Raw genomic sequence first — 26,756 nt, forward strand, 5'->3', positions numbered from 1 at the left:
GTACAATAAAGCCTTCACTTGGGCTTAAACTCAAAATGTAAGAGACAAGAACTTAACTAATGACTAACTAAAGAGATTTAGCCGAAGCTAACACAAATTCTAATCTAGTTGGCCCGTAATAGTAAATTAGCTAACGATGCTATCAAAAGGCACGTAATGCAGCCGAGCGTAGTAACAGTTAGAGAGACGTAGCCAAAAGGCAAACGCGCGCTAGTCAGGAATCCTAATTCTTTCTCTACGTCAGTGGAACTTTGACTTAAATACTTCTCATTTGTATTTAACGTGATTCTAGAAACTCATTCTGGTAAGGAATTGTAAGCTGAAGCTAGAAGAGACAGGAAAGGTGCTTTAACTTAAAATAACTGTTATAAAATTAGGATATACCTTACAACTCATGTAATTCTGTGTTACAGAATAATTAGAATTACACTTTGGTACACAACAGTGGTCAAGCATTGCTCTCGTACACTGGCAAAATTAACACTGAAAAGAATGCCAGCATACGTCGTACTTAGCTTCCAAGACCGATCATCGGAAAAACGTGGACGGTAAAATGTGACTCATATCCCTAAGATGCTTGACGAGTGCTATGGTCCCCTTTCACGAAGGCCACGATACGAGCTAGTTCCCCTAAAGTTTTGCTCAGATGTTGATAAGAAAATAACCCTTACAGTTTTTCAAAAATATTATTTTTGTTCTAAAATGATTATTAAGTGGATATATATATATATATATATATATATATATATTTTAATTTTTAGATGGATTATGTGCGAAATTTCGTGTCTGCATATCAACAAAAAATGATTCCCTACTTTGGTTTTTCATTCCTTGCTGAGATTAGTCACGAATATTTGTACAGGGTGACTGCAGCCGATGACCAATTTGAAGACTTCTTTAAATTTTTAAATGATGGAAATTTCTTGAACGATACTGTGTTGATAGTGATGTCCGACCATGGCCACAGATTTGACGCCATCAGGACAACTCAGGTAAAACGTCAAACTGCTGAATATTTCACAATGCTTGTTGTTACTATTTATGTATTCTAAAATTTCTGCTTTATTTGTATTAATAATTACAATTAATGCTTTAATTACAAAGAATGCTTTAAATGCCCCATCTGGTGGCTGTGTCTCTGGATTACGTCTATATTTTAAGAGAGCATTTGTTACGATTAGCAGTCGACATTTTCAAATCCTTTATTTACAATTTTCTAATAGTCCATCCATTATTTTAGGATAGCGAGACGCTAGAGAGAGCGCTATGATTTTGATTTTACAGGTAGGAACAGCAATAAACGAAGATGAGCAAAAGATTTTATTGATTTTCTATTTTATCATTTTTCAAGAAATTTGGGAATAGAATCACGTGTAAGATTGGCAACTCTGTCGGGATGGAATGAAATATTTTAAATCAAGACAACGCACTCAAGGCCTTCGCACTTGGCTCACTCCAGATTTATAAAACACTTTTTACGAGAGGAGGTTTATTTGTATAATAAATAATTCTTTATTTACTTTGTAAGGAGTTTTCTCCCTCCTTTCTGCATGCCTTCGTGGTGTAACGGTTAGCACACTTGGCACGTATTTGAGAGATCCAGGTTCGAGTCCCGGAAGGGTCATTGCTCACTTCTCAAGTCTCCTGCTTCAAAATAACCTAGTGTCTCTGCAGTGGCACTCGAACTAAGAGGTGGTGGATGATGATTCTTCACCCTCAGGATTTGGCGATTCCCCTGGTCCTTAGTCGCCCTTTAAAAGGGGAAGTATGTAATTTGTTTTCTCCTTCCTCTCTGCAGGCTTTCATGGTGTAACGGTTAGTACACTCGGTACGTATTCGAGACGTCCAAGTCTAGTCTTAGCGAGAGCACTGCACATTTTTCACATTTCCTGCTTAAAATAACCTAATGGCTCAACAACTTTTAATTTTTAATTATTACTATATGGAACATTACCAGCAGTTTCCGATTCATATTTCACTCTCTCATCCTCATCAACAAATGCTGAACCGAACGATATAGGGATTGATGAAAGCTGAGCTAACGTCTGAGCCATCGTTAAATGCAGGTTTAGACTCTAGGACAGCGGTTGGGGAACTTTTTTAATCATTACCCCAAAATATTCTTGTGTAAGTTGATATTACCCCATGGCGAAGAGCCCCCCCCCCAAAAAAAAAACCGAAATCGCCTCTTTTTAGCATCTTTCATATTATAGCTCCCCCATGATAATTTTGAAAAGAAAACAATAACTAAAAATTTAATTTAAACATCATTTATTCAGACTAGAAGAGAAACACGCTAATGTGACAATCAAAATCGTAAAAAACAACCTTATATTTAGCGTAGGTATAATGAAACACTCAATCAATTTCGAGGGCAGCTTTTTTTTTTTTTTTTTTTTTTTTTAAGTTCAGATTTTGAGCGTAATGTGCATTTGCCCCTCGCTCCCTATTTTAACTTCGCTAATATTTCTTTATGCTTGATCAGACAGCCTGGCTCAGTAAAAGTAGGCGGCCAGTGCAACTCTGATTAAAAATCTAGTTATAACCACGTGCAGTGCTGATAAGCACCACGTGTTTCTGTGATTCCTATTTTCTTCTTTCTATGTATTTCTTTCTCCTGATGAGGAGGGACCTTTAGCTGCCCTCGAAATCGATTGAGTGTTTCATTATACCTACGCTAAATATAAGGTTGTTTTTTACGATTTTGATCATTTATTCAATTTATCAATGTAATACCTAGTAATACATAACTGTAATAATAGTAATATAAGTAATATATATAGCAAATTGAAACCCATTGGGGTACAATTGAGGGTTGACAATTTGGGGTACTGTAACAAATTATAATAATAATAATAATAATGGTGGTACAAACAAAAATTAGAATTGAAAAAATTAGAAAAAAAAAGAATAATTGAAAACATTCTTCCTTCACGTTTTGGAGAAATGATGTTGTTTCATGTTCGATACAATTGCTTCAAAATTGGGACTTTTTGATGTAAGAGCGATTTGAATACAGTCTTCGGCGTTTAATCGATTTCTGTTCTTCGTTTTTATGTTCATTAGAGTGGAAAAGCCTTGTTCGCACAAATATGTTGTTCCAAACGGCAGCAATTTTTTAACCGCCTCTTCATGTGCAATTTTGAAAGCCTTTGCAGCTTTTGACATCCAAAAAGACGACAGAATTGGTTTACTCTCAAATTGAATACGTGCTTCAGTATTAGATCGAAGTTCAAGAATTGCTTCTGCCAAACCTGAAGGTTCTTCTGGTATCGTAGCAATTTCACATTTAAAAGGATCTACAATCCAACTGACAGTACGTGTATCAAGATCTGGAAAGTAATCTGAAAACCGCTTTCTAAGTTTGATAAGATGTCTTACAATTGTATCCTTGATGTCAGCAAAAGTAATATTTTCGCAATCTTCCAAAAACAAAGCTAAACTTAAAAAAGAAGCTATCTTGTTCTGTTCTACTCTCTGTCTCCAATATTGCAGCTTTAATCCAAACGCTGACACTATTTCTCTCGCTGAAATGATATTAATATTCTTTCCTTGCAATTCTTTGTTTAATATATTTATGCTCTCAAAAATGTCCGCTAAATATGCGAGATATGCAACCCAGGAAGAGTTTTTAAACTTATCTGCGAGAATATTTTTTTGATCAACCATAAAAATTTCGACTTCAGTTTTGAGAATCCATACTCGATTTAGTACATTTCCGCGAGAGAGTCACCTTACTTCTGTATAATAAAGTAGATCCGTATATTCAGCTTCACCGTCCTGACATAATTCACGAAATAGCCGCGTCTTTAGTGCATGTCCTTTGATAAAATTTACAATCTTGATGACATCATGCATGACGACTTCCAGTGTAGGTTTTAAATATTTGACCATAAGGGCCTGGCGATGGATCATACAGTGAGTAACTTCAATATTTGGGTTTTTTTTTTTTTTTTTTTTTTTTTTTACGAAAGCCGAAAAACCATTAATATGACCCAGCATAGCTGGAGCTCCATCCAAAGATACAGAAATATAGTTTTCCCATTTTAAACTTTGCGCATTGAAGTATTCATTTACTTTATTGTAGACATCAATTCCACGAGATCTCAACTCGAGAGGAGAACAAAACAGCAACTCCTCTTCAAAATTATCTGCACCTTTGTAGCGAACATATACCATTAGCTGTGAATTGCTTCTAAAAATCAGTTGTCTCATCAAGCTGAATAGCAAAATATTTAGCCTGTTTTAATGCGAAAATAACCTGTTCCTTCACATTTTCTGCTAATATAGAAATTCGTTCTTTCACAATTCTCGGAGACAAGGGCACTGAATTCAGTTTTTTCGCTTCTTTTTGACCACACATAATCTCTGCCATTTTTACAGCAGCTGGTATAACCAAATCTTCACCAATAGTGTATGGTTTCTTATTTCGAGCAATCAACCAGGCTACTTCGAAGCTAGCCCTTGATGATGAACGCTGATCAAATGTACCAAACAAGTTACTATTCAATCTTTGTCTTTTAACAGATATTTCTAAATTTGGAAATTTTCTCGCGGTTTGGAAGACAGGTGTGAATGCAAATTATCTAAATGTTTCTTCAATTGACTTTTTTTGAACAATTCTGAAGTCAGTACCTTCATACATACAACACACTGTGGTTTCATTGTACCATTGTCTTCTATTTGTGTAAAACCGTAATTAAGGAATTCGTCTTGGTATGTTCTTTTTCTATTTGCTGCCATCTGAAGGGAGACAGAAAATAATAGTTGTAATATACTTGAATTAAATTTTCAAATTGTTTTAATTGTTTAAGTTGAAAAAATACTAACAGGTTTATAAAATAGCAAATTAAAAATATATACTTTTTACCCACAAAGTTAATTTTTACCCCCAAAAATTTCATTTTTACCCCATTTGGGGTAATTTACCCCGGTTCCCCGACCGCTGCTCTAGGATAAGTATGAATGTTTCTGACTGGTAGTGTCTTTTCTGAGTGATGGTATTTAAATTTGGTTAATACAAAATTCTTATTAATACACGAAATTTTCAACGGTGGATTTTGGAGGCAGAAGAAGCACAAGATCCTCGACTGAAATTCCCAGAGGTCTTTTTAATTGGAATTGGGATCTTATTTGGAAACTAAAAAAGACAACGATTATGTGCGAACTATTTCTGTCATTCTCTTCAGAAAGTATAGTCGTCTTTCTCTTATCCAATTATCGCCCATTCTGCAATCCTGTTTCAAAAAAAAAAAAAAAAAAAAAAAAAAAAAGAGTCATTTATTCTGTCTGTACCTACAGATGGTCACGCGAAAACATCGCTCAAATGAATTCGAGAGCGGTCGAAATGGATATTTTCTTTAAGATATGATACTCAAAAATTTTCGCAATCTTCTGGATTCAAATTTAATTTTCTGATGAGAAAATTCACACTTTCTTACCTGTGTGAATACTTCTTCAATAAAAGGAATTACTTCATTCGAAATTCCTGAAACAAATAATTTACTGAAGCTCCTCGAAGCACATGCCAGACCAAGTCTATGGAGGTCATCTTAGAAAAGTGTTAATTCCCCGTATCAGTACGATTCCTAAGATAGCATATTCCAGAACAGAAATGCTATTAATATTTGCAGAACTGCATAAATAGCGTGCTGATGTGGTTGACCGGCAGGTGGGGCTGTAAATAAATGACGTAGCTGAATTATTTATGCAGCATGAATGATTGATGCATGACAAGAGCGGTTGCTCAAAATATATAACATTTTCTTGGGAATGAATATCTGTTGCTTCAGATAGTTGTCGAAGGTGATGTTTGCCGTTACATAAGTCAAAAGTGTTGCAAAATGTTGTAAATTAAAAGTTTAACTACACTGAGGCATTCATTCTAAAGTTTTGGGGATAAGTAATGGTAAGGATTTTTTAACTCATTTGTGGCAATGTGTTTGCTAAGTACAAGGGCATTATTTATTTCATTCAGAAAATTCTATTAATGTAATGTTCAACATTCGACTACTAGCATACTGCGGTAGTGGCTGCCGGTATCCGATCTACGATTTATGAACCGGGACATCCCAAAATACGTACAGTGTCTCCCAAAAGTGTTCGCAGCTGTTAAGAATTTGTAGTAAAGCGCTGTAGCCTGAAACAGAATTCGAAAATAAAGCACAAAATTTTTCATATCATCTTCATACGATTTTGAATAAAACTAGACCATTTTTCGTCCAAAGGGGCAATTTGCCCAGAAGGACTATTAATTTCGTTTTGGCATTTTGCGTTGATTCACTTTTCAGATTGTTGCCACCAAATATTATCGCTCTGTATTAAAGAAATTAAATAATGAAGAATCTGCATAAATGTATGTATGTTTCTCGCATTGTGATAAAGCAACGGTACCTAGAGGCATCCAATTTTGAATAACGTAATCCTCTTTCGAGTATGGGCAACTGGAAGCCCAAATTTGGAATTTGTTTTATTATCGATTTCATATTTTGTAAAGCTTTAACGAATTTTTGATTAAAAACTTAAGAATTTTAAAACGAGCAATGACAAAGTTGTACAGAAAAAACATTTTTATCCCCAGCGCGCGAGACTGGGTATCGGAAATTCTAAAGCTGTGCTTATTGTAAAATTATTTTGCGATATTGCTCATGAACTGAATTTTATGGTTAAGTGAGAGGAACATGATATTTAATAAATAAAGGTAACAAATGAAACGTTAAAAAAACGCCCCTTTAGACGTAATTTAAAGTCTGAAACCTTTCAGTTTTTCTTTTTAACTGGCTTATTTTCTTTTTCTAATATTGAAACATGTGAGGAAGTATATGCCACAAAAGTGATGATCGTTCACCGAAACGTTTTCGTAAAATGTCATAAATAAAATTATCATCTGCCACTTTATTTTTGCATTTAAATGACGTTTAAAAATTCTCTTGGCTTTATTCTTTGCTTGCTTACTTCGTTACAGTTTGTTTAATATTTTAAAATATGTCGTAGTTGTAAGGAAGCAACAAATATCATTGTAAGATTGATCATTTTCACCATAAGGGTGGAAAATCGACTCGGTATATCGCTAAATTAGTAAATTTATCCCATTCTACGGCGCAGAAGGTGATAAAATGCTTTAAAGAAGTAAACCGGAGTGAAAATAAAGTAAGATGAAGTCATCCGGCAAAGTTAATTCAACGTGATAAGAAATTTATTGTTAGAAAATCTGCGGGTAATCCACGTTTGAGTACTGTAAAGATTCTACAGAATTTACTGGAAGATATTCTCTTTCAATTTCACCTGAAACTGTTCGATGAGTGCTGGGCGCTTTGCTCGAAGAAAATTATTTGTGAGTGCAAAAAATAGAAAGCTTATTCTTTCCGTCGTAAAATCAATGGTAAATAAACCCGAAGCATATTAGAACCGTGTTTTATGTGCAGATGAAAGGAAATTTAACATTTTTGGCTCGGATGGGCATGTAATTATATGGAGAAGAAAAAATACCTACAACTTGTTTTGAACAGTAAAAGCATGGCGGTGGAGGCGTCTTTTTGTGAGGGTTCATGTCAGTATCAGGATTAGGTAATTTAGTATTTATTGGTAGAATAATGAACCATGCTGTTTATTTAAATATTTTAAAAAATGATTTAAAATTATCCACTCAAAATTCGGGTATTGCAAACAACATTACTTTTCATCTGTATATCGAGCCTGAGCACACGGCCTTCAACGTTTGCCTTTGGTGCGTCTATAATTGTCCACAAGTTCTGAAAATACCACCTCAGTCATTAGATTAAAATTCGATAAAACGCATTTGCAGAGAATTAGAGGTTAGAATACGAAATACATAAAAACGAAATCCCAACTGAAAACAGGAATGAAGGCATTGATGCAGGTATTTAAAAAAAAAAAAAAAAAAAAAAAAAAAAAAAAGAAAAGAAAAGAAAAGAAAAACTGATGAACTGTATGCCCAGATCATTGAAAGCTGTCATAAATGCTGCAAGATAGCTTAACAAATACTAACAGAAATACTGCAGTGTTTACTAATACGTGCAGATTCCTTTAAAGTGTACGTAGAATTTTTTGAGGTAAATTTTCTGTTACTTTTTGATTATTGATTTTCAAAAAAAAAAAAACTTTTATTATGTTTATAAAATAACTAATGTGTTTTTGTTAAAAGAAATTTATAAATATTATTAAAAAACTCTCATTCTCAAATATTATTTTTTATTACTGAATAAAGCAATATCTCACTGAAACTGGTAAGAGTACGAACACGTTTGGGAGACACTATACGTAATACCTCCCATAATATTTGCAATCATTTTATTTTAAACAAGTTGAATGGATAATAGTTTATTTTAAAGCACAGATGTAATTAATCCTATTTTAAATTAAGGTTAAAATTAACTTAACCGCTAACAATATCTGATTAAGTTCATTAGAATGGAGATTGAGCTAGTCAGATTAGCAGTCATGCAGCCGTACTTGTTGCTGATAAAAAAATTGTCAAGTGAATATAAAGTTTTTTTTAATATATTTAATAACTAAAAATACGCTGTCATTAGAAACGAAGATAATTATTATGAAGCTTCAGGAAATGATCTTAATGTAAACAAAGTGAATCACCTGAATTATATTTTGAGGAAAATTGGTCACTTTAGTGTGGAATTCTATATGAAAATATTAAACACAGCAAATCTGTTCTCTCTATATATATATATGTATGCGTGTACGTGCGTTCGCGAAAGAAGGGGGGAAAGAGGTTTGCAGCTGATGGAAACATTTTCAAAATTTATCATACGAAGAGTAAAATAGGTGTTATGGTTTTGAAAGCAAAAAAAAGTACGTTTTCGCATCGCATCTTTTCACAAATATTAGATGTAGGAAACATGCCCCTGCGGATTCCTAGTGCAATCTTGGAAAACTAAATTTAAGACATCACATGACTTCCTTGTACGACCTATTAAATTATACACATTTTTTGCTGCATTTCATTTAAACTTTGTAATATCTACTTGCTTATCTTCTGATGTGACAGCTGAAGTTCGTGTAGGAACCACACAAGAGAAGGGTAAAAAGAACCCTTTATTAAACTCTTTAAAATTCACAGTGCGTCAACTTGACGCTAACAAACTACGCCTCACCTGGGCGGTAACTCAACTAACAAGAACTAAATTAAAAGTTCGAAGATATTAACAAGCAGTAGAATTACTCTACAGGGTTCAGATAATCCTGTTAGCTAAAACCGCGTCGAAATCTCGTGGCAGCCAAGTAATAACTGTTACACCACGTTAACCAGCAATAAATGCAGAACCATAAGCTCACGCTGCAAAAGTACAGCGCTTGCCCACGCTCTAGAACTCAGTATTTAAATCCTTTCTCCTTAAGGAAGAATTTGCATTACATCACGCGCGCTACCAAATTTAAATATTCTCGCATTGGCAATTAGGGGGATGAAGGCTTATAGGAAGAGAGTACAACTTAAACTAAATTGGATATTTAGAAATAAATATAAATCCCTACAACAATTTTATAAAAATGCATAAGTGAATAATTGTTGAGCAGGCAGGAGACAGACTTATCAAGGGGAAGTTGTCTCCAAACCTAACTCTTCAATTATTCAATTCGTGTTTCGTCATCCATGTAGACAAGGGTAAAAGTCAAAACCAAAAGTAATACCAAATGTGGTGAATTACTAAAAAGAAATTTAAACAAGTGGAATTTTGAGAAATTAGCAATTAAAAGAAGAGAATAAATTAAAAAGTAATAAATAAGAGTAGAAAACCAATTTTTCAGAATAAATTAAAAAATAATAAATAAGAGTAGAAAACCAAAGTAATTTAGAAACTCTTGCCTACAGAAACTTCCCCGACACCAATTATGCATATAAATTAAAAAGAAACTAGACATTATCTATAAAAAATAATAAATTAGACTTAAATAATTCTAAAAAGGCAAGTAAATAGTAAGTGTAAATTTAACTTACCAACTATATTGGTTTTTGGGGAAGAGGATTAAATAATTTTTGGAATTTTATATTTATATTTATATCTATTAATGGAATTTGATACTTGCACTTGATTTACATATGCTCTCAGAATTTAAATGATATTGTGGATTAGTTCGCAACAATAATTAATCATTTAATTGTTTGGATTAAATTTCATTTAAATTTATTAACTTTAATTTGCTTTTTACGAATAGAGAATGTTTGTTAAATTCAAATTTCATTCCTTGCAGAAATGGCGCGAAAGAATTACTTAAAATTAAATTTAACTTTACTTTATTCTTTTGAAGCAAATACAGTTAAAAACTTTTTTTAATTTTTTTCTAATGTTTAAAATATTTAGATATTTAATTAATTTTAAAATGCATTTAACTATTGATTAAGGAGGGCAGGGTGTTTTCCATCTAAATAATGATAAAATGTTTCCGTATTTAAATCCACCATCCCAATAAATTCAAACGATAATTTGAAATAAAAGAATGCGTCTTGAGTTTAAACCACTTCTATGCTTCTAACGAGACTTTTAAGTTTTTTCTGCTCGATAAAATCTAAATGATAAACCTTTTCGACTCTTTCATACATTTAGGTCTATAATAGACAGTGATTAGTTCGTAAAATTTTCAGTCTTTTGCAAATTGATTGAAAATAATAGGTAATCATTTCCATTTTCAGAAATGATTTAGATGGAAAATACTCTGTCCCAGTTAATCATTAATTTAATGGATTATTAAATTAATGAAATATCTAAAGATTTTAAACTTTCGAAAGTTTTTTTTTTAAAGAAAGTGACACATGTGTTGCAGTTGTTATATATTCAGTTAGTAATGCAATCAATATTCGTACGTTCTGAAGCTCTCATAGCTAGTTTCAAAGCGCCTGAGATGAGCACATGACATGTAACTGGTTCCTGCTTTAAAGGAAACGGATGGAGTAGGGAAGATAACGACCTTAAAAAAGCGTAATAGTTTTACTTTTCGACAAATTTCTTTGCGACTCATAGTCAACAGCCTTTTTAGAAACTTTCAAATGTGTTTCTAAATATGTTTTTCTTTTTTGATTCGCAGGCGTCTTAATCTAAGACTAATTAATCACTTAAAATAAAATTAAAAAAAAAACTGAAATTAAAAATAACCTGAGTGCTTATGCACTTAAATTCCAGAAATCACTTAAAGTCCAGAAAATAAGAGACTACTAACTGCAAAAAAATGTTAAAAAAAATGCACAGTCTTGATGCCGCTTGAAAGATTTGCAATCCATAACAATCTACGCAGACAGCAAATTAAAAAAAAATAATAATAAGGTTTCGGAAAGTAATCAATCACTTTTAATATGCTCTGTGATAATCACCGAATTAACCTTGTTGTGTGGTAAGTCAAACCGCTAAGAAAGTTCCTGTTGTTGCTGCTAATGTTCACTTTTCTGACCTATAGTCAGCCCATGCTCACGAAATTCCTCGTGGAAAAGAACGCAAGTTTACTCCTGTCGTTGGCAACTGCCTTGAGCACCTTACAAGTGACCTTCCACCCTTCTTCTCCTACCACCAATCTCTCTACAGGACTTCCGACTCGCCGCAAATTTAGAGTGCCCCCATGCCAAACGGTCACCAAATTTACAAACATTCAGCAAACTGTCTTCTCTGGGATTCGAACCCGGGCTCTTCGGCACGGCAGTCAGCGACTGACCACTATACCGGTGGACGAATCGCTAAGAAAGATTAATATTAATTATGTAAGGGTACTCAATTGCTGTTTCTCATAAAATTTGCAATTATTTATAAAAAGATTTGGAAATGTAATTTCTTGCTGTGTTCGCTACGTAACATTTTGTGGTCTGATGACGAAGTTAAACTTTTAGGTGATCGCTTTGATACATGGTAGATATTTCCTTCGAGTTAAAGAGTAGTTGTCTTAGAAAATATTATTGTTTATTATTGTTAATGACGGTGTTTATATATGTTTTTAGAAGTACTGGTCATTTTCGGAGGTACTCCCAACAGGCGGGCTCATTGTATTTCCATTTTCTCAACTGCCCTTCATGGCCATGATCTTATTTAAACCTAAGAGCAGTAAGCCATGGTAACCACCTGAAGGAAGTGACATCACATACATAAAAGGGGCGTGGTGGACGCCATCTTGAATAGCGTGACAACCGGAATTATGCATGGACCTTATAAGAAACTCTTATAACTTAAACTCCGTGGAATTATGTAGCTGTGTTTTGAATGACGTGATGTTTTAGTTTCGTTTTTATTTTGTGCAGACGACAATCAATATCTTTTCAAAGTTTGTATTTAGTTTGTGACAATGACCTCTTGAACTACGTCTTTGAGAAAAATAAGGTAATATGTAATTAAACTTTTTTGTTTTCATATTCTTTGCCTTTAAATCAGGATTTGAAATCTTACAATAGTGTTTTCGTACAGCTTGGATTCATAAGCCATTCTGCCTAGAAGGATATTTTCTTTTTCATGAGGAAAAACTCTTAAATGTATTCAAAGATAAATCATTTATTAGGGGAACAGATATAAATATTCTTGATAACTGATAAATTCTGCCAAAAAAGAGAGAAAATTGTTTTTAGTCCCCTTCCCCCCCCCCGGGTTTTTTTTTTTTTTTTTAATTCTTTCTTTCTTCTATTAGCTTAGGTTGACAGTTGCAAAACATTTTAGGGTAACTGGAAATATCCCCTTTAGCCTTCATTTACATTTGTATTTGTAAAAAAAAAAAAAAAAAAAAAAAAAAAAAAAAAAATCACCTCTTGCTAAGAATTCGTTCACTGATTATATAATTTTATCTTTATTGGACTTTCTAAGATGTGAACAAAATATTAAAATTCTGAAAAAAATGAGGAAGTAAGTATTTTGTGAGAAAATTACTACATCAGTTAATCTGTTTTCTTCTTTTTTTTTTTAGCTCAAATGAGCATTAGCCCAAAAGGGGTATAAGTTCCAAAACGATATTTTTCGGTGAATCACTCAAAGCACTGAATCACCAAATATTAAATTGTCAACTTGTTGCCACCAAATATTATCGCCCTGTATTATATTAAAAAAATCAAATAAGGAAGAATTTACATGAATGTATGTATGTTTCTCGCATTGTGAAAAAACAAGACTCCTCCACCCGAACATGGACACCTTGAAGCCCGAATTTGAAATTTGTTTTATTGTCTATCACATATTTTGTAAAACCTTAACTAATCTTTTATTAAAAATACTCAACAATTTCAAAGAATTTCAATTCAAAGAAAGTCTCAGAACGACATGGCGTTTCACTATAAATGGCGAATCACCTTTTTAAATTGTTGCCAACAATATTATCATCCTGCATTATATTTAAAGAAATTAAATAATGTGTGCATTTAATTATGGTAAAGCACATTAGGGCTATCTGCCTAAGGGGAGGGCTGCCTTTGTGGAGGACTTTCTAAGGGAAACTGGCTCATATACCCGTTACACATGGGGAAAACCACGAAAACACCCATGCAGCCAGCCCGTTCGCGGGATCCAAACCTCGGGCCAAACTACCAGTGTTCAGCGAGTTTACCGCTCGGCCGCTGGTAGGCCTTTGAAATTAAATAATGAAGAATCTGCATGAATGTACACTGCTCAAAAAAAAAAAAAAAAAAAAAGGGACAGTCCTATATCTCCCAATCTACTGGGCCGATTGACAAAATTGCGTTTTTCATGTCTCGAAAGCGCGACTTAGGATATATATTAGATTTATATATAGCACTATTCTAACATAGGTATTTTGACACAAAATCGGACTTTTTCTGAAATAACATACCAATTTTTTTCCATATTTCGATTCTACGGCTCAAATTATGCCAGAATACCAAGTTTTATATGAAATTGTGTAAAATTTGGAGCGAAATTTACGGAGAAATTCACAAATTTATGTTGGCACTTTTTTGTCAGTTTGCGCCAAGAATAGTTCACTTGGCGAACTTTTTAATATATGGCAACCTAGTTTCCCGTGAGCGGAAAAAAAGTCACTATCGTTCCTTTTTTCCAAATAATATTCTTTATACTAATTCAGAAGTCAAACAACAAAAATCAGCGTTATACCTACAAAATTTTCACAGGACTAGTTTCGATGGTTTTAGCGAACCATCATCTTCAGCTGCAAAACCGCAAATGAACAAGATAGGAAATAATGATTAGATGGCCAAGCTAAGAGAGCCTTAAAATTTCGCGTCAAAGAACATGAGGCATATGTTAGAAAAAAGGAAACACAGAAGTCTTCTGTTGCTCAACATTGTTGGTCCGAAAATCACACTTTCAATTTTTCTCCTGCCAAAATTATTCAAAAAACATCTTCCATTGGAGAACTGGATTTTCTAGAGGCATTTCACATTCATAAAAATCTTTCTGTTCTAGTTAACGATCCTAATTCCAATCCAAATTTGCCTTCGGCTTTTAGAGAAATTATGTTTTAGTTCTGGTTTCGCCAACAGATGGCGCCACTTGCTTATTCTTGTCCATTGTTCATTTGCGGTTTTGCAGCTGAAGATGATGGTTCGGTAAAACCATCGAAACTAGTCCTGTGAAAATTTTGTAGGTATAACGCTGATTTTTGTTGTTTGACTTCTGAATTAGTATTTATTCGGCGTGTTATTGTGTCTTAATATTCTTTATATTATATTTTTAATTATAACTTATTATTTTAAGTAATTTTTTCTTTTTCGAATTTCATTTTAATTGTTTAAGTTGCATTGTTTTTTTTTTTTTTTCGAATAACTGTTTTAAAAATTTCTACTTACCTATTCGAACTGCGTAAATAAAGGTGCAGCATTTATTTTTTTTTTCAAATAGTTTTCTTTATATATATTTTTTGTCATAGTTATTATTTTAGGTAATTTTTAAATTCTTAACTTTTATTTTAATTGTTTGTGTTGCATTGTCTCTTCAGATATTTGTTTTAAAATTTTCTATTTATTCCTTCGAATTGAGCATTTTAAATACATTTATTAATATAAATTTTCCAGAATTTGATTTTATTTATTTGAATTGCGTTTCTTTCGGAGGAATACTTTGTAACCCAGACTACGATGCGTTTGAAAACTGCATATATTGAAAGAGAAAATACAGTAAAGCACAGTTAACACGCCTTTCAATGTTCCGTTCAGAAAAGATATATATAAATAAGAGAGACATTTAACTTAGGATTGCGACATTTTAACTTAGGATGACTTGCATACACTGCTTTAAACAGTTTTATCATTGTGCCTATTGCTTTACACAATTTTATCCTACATTTGGCTTCTTAAATGTTATTCATATTTTAGTCAAATATTTTATTTTTGAAATCGTAAAAATCAAATATCATAAAATTAAAAAGTTTTAAATTTAAAAAAAAATACAAATACTAAATTTTACCGTAAAATGTATTTTTTGTTCTCTTTTTCTTCAGGCATTCTACTTTATTCTTGCTCTTTTTCTTTAGGCATTCCGCAAGTATATTAAAAAGCATCCAAATTTTCAAAATATCTTGATATTTCTGACAATCATTTTAAATAAAGTTATCGCCTTCCACTTCATAAAGGTCCACAAACGGCCGAGCGGTAAAGTCGCTGAACACTGATAGTTCACTCCGGGGTTCGAATCCCGGTAAATAGGCTGGTTGCATGGGTGTTTCGTGGTTTTCCCCATGTGTAACGTGTATACGAGCCAGTTTCCCTTAGAAAGTCCTCTACGAAGGCATCCCTCTCCCTTAGGCAGCTAGCTCTAGTGTGCTTTGCCATAATTAAATACACCACCACACCACCTCTTACTTCAGCGGTTTTCTGATAATTTGAATAACCATATTTACTCATGTGTACCGTGTATGCCAGCTGATTTCCCTTAGAAAGTTCTTCTCAAAGGCATCCTTCCTTTTAGGCAGATAGCCCTTCTTTGACGTAACTTAATAATTCTGTTCAATCCATTTCATCAATATTTGGTTAGAGCCTTTATCAGTCTTTAGAGGCTAAACATTTTGAAGGTATGAGATGAAAGGAAAGACTGGTTTCATCAAGAGGTTTTGGTTTATTTAATTATGACAAAGCACACTAGGGCTATCTGCCTAAGAGGAGGGATGCCTTCGTGGAGGACTTTCTAAGGGGAACTGGCTGACATACACGTTACACATGGGGAAATCCACGTAAATGCCCAAGCAGCCAGCCCGTTCGCGGGATTCGGACCTCGGACAGAACTACCAGCGTTCAGTGACTTTATCGCTCGGCCGCTGTTTCACCAGGAGGAAAAAAAAACATCTTTAGGTGACATCCACATACATCACTGGATAAACTCCTGAATCTTCAAATAATTCGAATGAGAAAATCATGGGATTCTCCATTTATGATACGATATGATGTTCTATAACATAATTTAAATTTATACAACCATATAGTCTAAACCATATTGTCTTTTCTGTTAACCACAAGCTCAATTGATGGTATTTGCTGGTGTACACGTCCAAGTGTTTTTTCTTTGAACACCTAAATTCATTGAAGTATCCTGTAAGTATCTTCAAAAGCGTCCAACTTTTTGAAACATCTTGGTATGTCTGACAGCCAAATTTCCCTGCAAATTTTTTCTTACTTTTCTCCCTAATTTTCTTCTTTCCTTCTACAGTTATTTTCAGTGCACACACAAGAAAATTAAGATTTTTTGATTGCTAGACTTCCATAAATTTTGCATTCTTGTCAATTTTTTTAAAATATCAATTACATGAATTGCGTTTCAGCTGAAGACAACTTTTCATATTCTAGTCATTTTAACTATAAATAAAGTTTAAAGCGAACCCCAAAGGATAAATATTTTAATTAAAAGAATTTTTGCTAAGTGACAAAGAAATAAAACTGTCCAGCAGTGTTTATGCTGTATCACCGAGTGACCCGATTCTTATATCGGCTGAAGTAATCTAAAGCATATTAAAGATAATGTTTTTTATACAATCTATAACGAGAGAGAAAAATTAGCTTCTTAAAACATTCTTCATTAATATAAAAATTTATATTTATATATATTTTTTAAAGCTGGGACTTGAACCAAACTGTCACACTTTTAAAGTTCAATTTACATAGCAGTTATAATTAAGACACAATAACACGCCGAATAAATACTAGTTCAGAATTTTTTTGTTGTTTGCCTTCTGAATTAGTATGGTGGTTATAATTAAAGTTCCACTTTGAAATGGTCATAAAAGGAAAACTACCGGACCAAATGTTATCAAACTTGGTCATCGTGTAAAGGAGGTTATGGGAATTTATTTTCAGCGAGGGAAAAAATAGTTAAAAAAACTCATCACCAGGGGGAAAATGACGCTGTATACAAGAATCTTAAATGAAAATGAAATAAGACACGAAAACATCTGCTTAAAATATGTTTTATATTTTCCGAAACGTGTTACAAAGCATGTTCAATGTAGCGTCTAGCATTTTCCGAAAGCAAGTTAAATCCTGTTACTGCATTCTCAACAGCAGCTCTTAGCATATCGGGAGGAATGTTACGGACATGTCAGTGTTTAACATTTTTCATCTCTGCCAAATTGTTTAGATTATCACCATAAACAGTGCTTTTGAGAAAACCCCATAGCTAAAAGTCACAGAGGTTGAGGTCTGGTGGGAAGAGGGGAAGTTTTGGCCTATAAGACGTTCATTTGTGAAATGTTGCCTAAGTAACTGTGCGACACACGTGAGGTGGGACCCAGCCGTGCATAAAAATCGTAGTATCTAAAATGCCACGTTACTGCAGTTCATGTATCACGAAATATTTTAACATTGACTCTAAGTGAGCTACAATCACAGTAGTCCGGCTGTCGACTGCTCTTCAGAGAAAAATGGTTCAGTTATAAAACTAGCTGTCATTCAACACTAAACGGTGTGGAATGACTGCTATGCAATCGAATGCAGTAGGAGAATGCAATGGAACTAGATAGATAACATGAGGGATTTCTTTGGCCCAAATCGATTAAAAGCGTTTTGAATCAGTATCTTCATGTTTTAGGGCCGAATTCAGGCTTCAAAAATTACAAATTAGCGATCTGTAAGAAAACGATTTCCAGATTGTACGCATTTGTGAGAGTGATTTGCGATCTCACATTTTCTAATCGCTAATTCGTGGTTTTCACGGACGAAATTCTCACTTACAGGGATGGCGCACTCGACATTTATCGAATTTAACTTCTTTAAATAATAATTTGCCTACTTCAAAGTTTCTTAAGGGTATACAACATATTAAACCCGTTTAACAAAAGGTTAAGTTAGATTCCGACCCATATTTCGTTTAACAATATTGCATACAGCGCCATTTCCCCCCTGGTGGTGAGGTTTCGAACTTCCTTTTTTTCACGGAAAATAAATTCCTATGATCTCCTTTACACGATTACCAGGTTTGATAACATTTGATCCAGTAGTTTTTGTTTTATGACCGTTTCAATGTGGAACTTTAATTATAAACACCCTGTATATTATTAAATTTTAATTGAAGCTATACGTTATATGTATACCATGCGTAAGATTTCCGCTTTTATAGAAAAAATAAAGAATCGAAGCAAATATACTTAGGATAATGGAACAAAACTGAAAAAAATTCCCCTCCCTCCGAAAATAAAATATTGAAACTTCGACCTTGAATTTATTGGATTATTGAAATATTCAATATGACCTATCTTCTGAGTCCTAGTTCCGACAACAATTCCGTCAAAAATTCCGAATTACTTAAGCTGATGTAAAAGATTTAGTATATATTCACTGTATGTTAGTAAAGTAATCAGAGTGTAATAAAAATAGATTATAGAATTTACGCCATTATCTTTTTGTCTGACTGCACAACATGTAATGGAAGAGAAGGCTTGTAGAGACCTGTTTTTGACATGCCTCTAAAAGTAGATGTCATACTCCTTTTGTCTCTTCAATATCAAAAAACTTTCCTTTGAGAGGCAACTTTAGTTTTGGGGAAAGAAAAAAAATCACAAGAAGACAAATTTGAAAAACATGCAGGACGATTGAGTACACATACTTATTTTCGGAACACAAGTGGTTTTCCGACTGGTTATTGAATAATGAAAAGATGCATTATCATGCAATACAAAACATTTGGAATACGTTGTCTGACTGAAAACGTAAGATTAAAAGTCATCTGCTTAATTCACAACCATTTACAAGTCAACTACTGGGGTAATTGCAGAATCGTTTTGATCCTGAGCTTCTAAGACAAACCTTATATCACTGGATTTAAACACTTCTTTAATCTTCCGATAACGTTCCTTCTTTAGCTCATATTCCAAGCATATTAAGTGAATACAATTATTGCAAAAGAAAATGAATATTCATTTGCACTATGGCTTGGTAGTTCTGCTTTTTGTGTCTAAGTATACAACAATATTTTAAATATTTACAAATAAAATATTAAATTGGAGATTTAATTGGAGCCTCACCAGTTGCCTAGCATTTGAAGATTGTTAAATACTAATTGTTTGTTGCGAAGTCTAACCCAGGGTTTTGCACGGTTGGTTTTCGTAGTTTTCTAGGTTCTCTTTACAAAGGTTCTCAATGAAAGCATCTTAACCAAATAGCTCCCATATTCTTTCTATGTTCAAATAACCAACTAACCTAGTTTAAGCGCGATTTCCAAATGAAGTTACTAGCAAAACCCGAATACTCATTAAAAATCATGTAGCTTGCCAATCGGGAGTAACATGAAAGATGCGGCGCCAATAATTGAATTGCTGTTACGGTACGCTGTTTCTAAATTTAGATGGTCATTCCTTAATTAAATAGCCTACCAGCGGCCGAGCGGTAAAGACGCTGGTAGTTCGGTCGCAAGTTCGAATCCCGCGAACGGGCTGGCTGCATGGGCGTTTTAGTGGTTTTTCCCCATGTGTAACGTGTATACGAGCCAGTTTACCTTAGAAAGCCCTCCACGAAGGCATCCCTCCCTCTAGGCAGATAGCCCTCGTGTGCTTTGCCATAATTAAATAATCCAATCCAATCCTTAATTAAATATAATTGATTTGTAACTTCTACTAGAGCTGACGGTAAAAATTGAAGTGCAAATAAATAATATCGTGTGCAATCTTGATTAATATAAATTAAAAATTTTGCATAGAAAAATATTTGCATTCAGACAGAAAGTTTTTTGAAATATTTGCAATTACTTTATAAGAAGGATTTATTAATAACCATAATAATTACTTATTATATTACTGATGATTAGGATTCAGTTCTTGACAATTACATTCTAAATTAGAATTTTAAGGATATAATGAAAATAAGCTACGCACAAAAATACATTTTTACAGATTAAATTGACATTAAATACAAAAATACAGAATTTTGGGTGTCGTTTATATAATTATTCTTGCTTGTCCACAGAATCTGCTGACTTATCCTGCCATTAAGTAGCTGCAGATCATTTCTACATAACTATTGAACTTCCATTAATTCAGTCTCTACAGGGTTGTATGTTTATATCATAATTTGACTTTTATAAAAATTGATTATTCTAAATCTTATATTTCTATAAAAATATACTGTGCTTTAAAAATATGGATGATAGTATCTGCCACTCTTTCAGCCACTTCAAAAGCAACAGTTTGTTTAGAAATAAATTATGCAGTTAATGTCATAAAATATTTTCATTAAATTCAAATAAACATTAAACGAAAATTCTCAGTTTTAGACAATTCGATTTAAACGAAGTAAAGTAGCAGACGATAAAACGCCGAAGGTAAAAATTTACTCTTAGAAAAACGTACTCTTATTTTTTTTAAAAAAGGAAGAAAGAGAGAAATTTAAAAAAATTGTTAAAAATTTGAATAATATCATCTATAATTTAAAAAATAGATTTTCATATGGTATTAATAAATATTTATTACGCCTTATTGTGGGAAAAAATTTCATATAATTAATTCTTCGTAAAATTTTACTTGAAATTTAAGGTTAAAAATAGCTGTGGCAATTCAGTGTAACAAAAATCCATAGACCACATTTGGCGTTATTATCGCTCAAAAAAAAGATGCCAAATTTCAAAACGCGAAAATATGTAAATTCGTGTATATCTTAGAAAATTTTGAATAAAAAAGTCTAATTTTTTGCAGATATGCTTAAAAATACACCTACTTTATGATGATGGTAAAAACTGTATAGGTTATAATTCAAAATTTTTTTCGAAAAATTTATAAAAATTATTTAAAAATAGAAATTTAAAAAATAAAACGCAAAAAATGGGTAAATTTTATTTGGAATGAACCTAAATTTCGAAATGTGAGAGAAAATATAAAAAAAGTTTAGTAAAAAAAGAGATATTAATAAATATTTGCCAAATTCAATTAACATTGAGGAGCTAAAATTTTGAGAGCTAATATTTTAAGAACTACTCGTACGATTTTTACAAAACTTGGTATTCTGGCATAATTTGAGCCGTAGAATCGAAATATGGAAAAAAATTGGTATGTTATTTCAGAAAAAGTCCGATTTTGTGTCAAAATACCTATGTTAGAATAGTGCTATATATAAATCTAATATATATCCTAAGTCGCGCTTTCGAGACATGAAAAACGCAATTTTGTCAATCGGCCCAGTAGATTGGGAGATATAGGACTGTCCCTTTTTTTTTTTTTTTTTTTTTTTGAGCAGTGTACATATGTTTCTCGCACTATGAAAAAACGACGGTACCTAGAGCCGTCAAGTTTTGAATAACGTAATGCTCCACCAGAACATGGGCACCTGGACGCCAGAACTCTGAATTTCGATTTTGTTTTATTATCTATTTCATATTTTATAAAACGTTAACGAATTTTTCATTAACAAACTCAACGATTTCAAAACGAACAGTGCTAACACTGTACGGAAAAAAAGATTTTTATTTCAAGCCCGCAAAATTGTCAATCGTAAGTTCTTAAGATATGCTGTTTTTAAATATTTTGTGATTTTGCTGCGGAATCAAATTTTATGTGGCGTAAGCACTTTGAAGGTGATACCTAATAGATGAAGTAAGACCTTAATAATAAAAAGACAAAAAAATTTGTAAAGCCATCTTAATAAGAAAACTGAACATTAATGAACTGAGAAAGACTGAAAAAAAAAAAAATTATGCGGACACTTAACGCTGCATCATCTCTCTTAATAAAGCTTGAACTTGGAAAGTGACTACCGCTTTCTTTCCGTATGTAGTGCTGCCATCTATTGAACGAAAACTCGGTAGGAAATATCAAAAATAGTTGCAGTTATAAATTTCTAATAAAGTATTGCACAGAAAAGTATAACTATGAGGATAATAATTTCATAACAAGAACAAAAATTACTTTGGAAAGTCTTGATTCCAAGACAAGATTTTATAAAGTGAATGTATGATTTAATGCGGGCGCGTAATGTAAAGAACATAGAAAACTAAAATTCGACATCTTAATTTATTTATTTTTTTAATTATTTATTTATTTTAGTCATAAAATTGTGCACAAAAATTTACATCTGAACTTAATGACATTTTTTATTTATAACGTCGCTCCATGATTCCTTTTATTCTTTAATAAATAATTCATAGTTCTTGCGAAGTTTTACATTATAATGTATGAACATGCTGATGTTCGTTTACAAAGTTAGAACAACAAATTATCCTTAATTTAATGATAATTTGAACTTATTTCTTGAAGTAAGTTCCAGCTGCAAAATACAGAGCATCTGGATTTAAATTTAGCTTAATTTTGTAGTATTATGTGATATGTAATTCTATAATACAGGATTTTTGCTATAACATTAAAACAGGGATATGTAGATATATTTTTCCGTGATTTCGACTTTGCAGGGGCGTAGCTAGAGGGGGGCAAGGGGGGTCATCTGTTCCCGGGCGCACAATCCAAGGGGCGCCAAACTGATGTTACGACATTTTAGGATTAAATGTTTTCCATTCTTGGCAAGCAGTAGGGGGCGCGAAATCTTCAGTTATCCCTGGGCGCTGAAAACCCTAGCTACGACTCTGCGACTTTGGTGTCTTTTTTTCTCCCATATTTTGTATTTATCTATTATTAATTATTGAAAGTAATTAATTCAGGTAATGTGTCTTAAATCATGGAATCGAACGGCATTCCTTTTTTACTTCATATCTTTTCGGTCTTTGACGTTGTAGTTAAGTTTGAAACTCTGTTTGCGATAGACGGTATTTAAAAAGCAGTACGAGCAAAAATTATTTTTTTGAAATTTTAATCATTATTTTTAATTTATAATTATTTACTGTATTTTATATAGAAAACATCCAATCCAATTTTACAGTTCTTATCTTCATATAATAGGCTTTTTTTATTATTATTAATATCTGACTATAATCATCTCATAGTACAGAATTCCGTCATTTGAAATTATAACATTTTCTTAAATTTCAGGAAAACTGCTCGTAACAGTTTTTAAAACCCTGTACTTAGATTGATATACTTCAAATTAAATATCATGTTCGTCGCAATTAAACCGTAAAATTCAATTCAACAGAGAACCAGAGAACAGGGGCTCCATTAATGTTTTTAGCCCAAAGGGCGTTAGCCCAGAAGAGCTATTAATTTCGTTTTGTTATTTTGCGTCGAGAACTTTAAATCTTCGTTTCACTTTTCAAATTGCTGCCACCAAATATTATCGTCCTATATTATATTTAAAGAAATTAAATAATGAAGAATATGCATAAATCTATATAGGTTCCTCGCATTGTGATAAAACAATGGTATTTAGAGCCATTAAATTCAGAATAATGTACGTCTCCACCCAAATATGGGCATCTGGAAGCCCAAATTTGGAATTTGATTTATTATCTAGTTCATATTTTGTAAAGCATTTATGAGCTTTTTATTAAGAAACGTAACGATTTCAAAGGGAGTAATGGCAGCACTGTACGGGGAGAGACATTTTGTCTCCACCCCGCGAGATATTATATCGGAAACTCTAAAAATATGCTCTTTTTATATTATTTTGCGATATTGCTGTTGAATTGAATTGTATGGTTTAAGTGCGAAGAACGTGATATTTAATAAATAAAAGTAACACACAAAACGTTAAGAAAACGGCCTTTTGGACGTAATATAAAATTTGAAGGGGTTCAGATTTTTTTTTTTTTTTTTTTTTTTTCCGTACAATGTTGCCATTGCTCGCTTTGAAATCGTTAGAATCGCTTTGAAATAGATAATAAAACAAATTCCAAATTTGGGCTTCCAGATAGATGCCCATATTCGAGAGGGGGACTGCCCACGTTATTCAATATTTGATGTCTCTGGTACCGCCGTTTTTTTCCAGTGCGAGAAACATTCATACATTCATGCTGATTCCACTTAATTTCTTTAAATGTAATGCAGGGCTCTAATATTTGCTGGCAACAATTTGAAAAATGAATCGCCGTTTATAGTGAACGAACCAACGCAAAATGACAAAACCAAATTAAAAGCCCTTCTGAACAAATTGTCCCTTTGAGCTAATAAGTATTTGACAAAGTTCATTAACTTTACATAGTTACGCATAATTTATAAGCGGATCATATTATGCTTCTGTTCTTAATACTTTATATTAATCTAAAATATTTTTTTCCTTTCTCACAGGTAGGAGCAATCGAAGAACGAATGCCATTTTTTGCCATCCATATTCCAAAAAGTATATCTTCGCTTCAACCAGAAATTATGGACAATTTGGCAATCAACAAAGGTCGACTTGTGACTCCATTTGATACACATGCTACTCTATCCGACATTCTAAATCGAGTAGTCACTGGTCAACCACTGGGACAATCTTCTCCTCCCGAAGAATGCTTAGGCCAATCTTTGTTTGCACCTGTTCCAGCTGACCGTAACTGTTCAAGTGCTTCAATACCGGACCATTACTGTGTATGCGAGACGGAATCTGCCATGGTAGTATCAGACGCTCGCGCTGTAGCTGCAGCGAAAGCTACCATAAACCGTATCAATGAGATGTTATTTAATGGTGAGATGGGCGAAAATGAAGGACAGTGTGTACGATTAACACTCGGAGCCATTCGAAGCGCACATATGGTACACAAAGCTGAGGAAAACGACCTCAGACCCTCTTTAGCCAAAGTCAGAGTAGTGATTGAAGCTGAACCTAGTAAAGGAATTTTTGAAGCCACTGTGTTGGTTGGTAACGGAGCTGTCGAAGTACTGGGAGATGTCAGCAGGCTAAACGTCTACGGTCAACAGTCCAGCTGCATCAAGCACATAATTCTACGGAAGTACTGCTTCTGCTCCAAATACTTGTATAATTCAAAAACTGACACTAGCGAAGAGAAATTATGATAAAAAATTTAAATTAAGTTGAAAAATTAATTCTGTGCATATATTTCCAGGGCAGCTAGATATTTATTTACTGTCAAACCTGTTCTAATCGGATATTTGCAAAAACTGTAATAAAATTTAATAATTACAGAAATGTTTTGTGAATATGTATTTCGGTATTAATAAGAAGCTTTAACAAATTCGGTGAGAAATATTTTCCAACTCGAAGGTTATTTCAAGAAAAGTTTACCAGTTATACTATGTTAATTCACATTAGTTCTGTAAGGTGTATTATATTCTTTTATATTACAATGCACATTAATTCTATAAGCTATATTTTTCTTTTACTTATAATAATTAAGTTTTTTAACATCAAGTGTATTTAATTTGTGAAATTTCCAATAGAATGGCAGTTCTGGAATGCCGAACTTCCATAGTTGTGTTTTATAAATTTTATATCCACAACTAAAGCAATTCTCAGTATGTCAGTTAACGGAAGTAAAAATACGAGAAAATTGTTAATAACAAAATATTTTGTATTTAAACAAATTAGAAATAGTAAATTATCGCAAGAGAGCTATTTTTCAATCTATAAAATTGCATAAAAGTCTTGAATGTGTTTCTTACAGCTTGCATACCTATGAGATTAATACTAACAGTTTAGGTACGAGATTTTAAAACTTCAAAAGTGAAATAGTTTGAAATTCAAAAATGAAGAATAAATTTCTAATAATTCAGCGTAATTCAATATTTGAAATTTTTTTCAATTATATTTTAAAGGTTGATTTTTATTTCGTTTTGACTGGTTGTTTGAGTTTCAGTTTGAAATTTTGTAAATACCTGTATCAATAGCGTTACGAAAGAATCGCATGGCAGCGATCAATTTTAAGATGGCGAAGTTTAAAGCAAATACTCTAAACAGTCGCTATTTTTAGAAGAGAAAGAGGAATCACCCAAATTAAAAGGAAACACTAAAGGATTTTTGAAAATTGTTATCTGTTTCTATAAGTGTAAACTAAATGAGTGACTTATAAAAAAGATCACAAACAACTGTATTTTATTAATTAATTATTTACTGCAATTGTTAATTATAAGTACTACAATGCTGCAGCATTTTGTCGCAGTCGAAACCAATGGATAAGTGAGAATCTCACTCTCTCTCTACAATAGGTGGCGCTGTATTCTAACTTAACACCACTGTATTGCTCAGAATTTTTATTTATGTACTTTCCTATTAAATTTCGATATTCATGTGTATATGTTCCCGCTAAACTCGAAAGTCGTTAATGTGCACATTACCTAGCTAATCTGCAGATTAACTGCTCTGTTAAAGTGCGGAATCAAGAATTTTCAGCATATTACATAGGTAATGTGCACATTAACGACTTCCGCATCTTTAAGTTCAAAAGTTTGTTTCCCTCTTCCTCCGCTTTGCACATTACCTACTGTTAAAGCTTACAAGAAAAAAGTATCACCGACTTTTTCAGCTTTCAGTACTTAAAATCATAAATCACACT

General features: G+C 32.8%; 1 protein-coding gene across 3 annotated transcripts in view; it reads left to right on the top strand.

Annotated features, from left to right (window-relative positions):
• Positions 1-25,393, top strand: part of LOC118201454 (uncharacterized) — a 97,608-nt gene extending 72,215 nt beyond the window's left edge. For 2 of the 3 annotated variants that reach the window (XM_085819533.1, XM_085819535.1), the window contains exons 5-6: positions 762-992; positions 24,553-25,393. In XM_085819533.1, coding sequence (XP_085675659.1) covers positions 762-992; positions 24,553-25,260 — 939 coding nt within the window. In that variant the 3' untranslated portion in view covers positions 25,261-25,393. The remainder of the gene's footprint in view (positions 1-761; positions 993-24,552) is intronic. The other variant, XM_085819536.1, reaches the window with a different exon arrangement.
• The last annotated feature ends 1,363 nt before the right edge of the window (positions 25,394-26,756 follow it).

The sequence above is a fragment of the Stegodyphus dumicola genome, chromosome 6 (assembly GCF_044657685.1).
Source record: "Stegodyphus dumicola isolate Sdum_Otavi_A_Nest chromosome 6, ASM4465768v1".
Lineage (NCBI taxonomy): Eukaryota > Metazoa > Arthropoda > Arachnida > Araneae > Eresidae > Stegodyphus > Stegodyphus dumicola.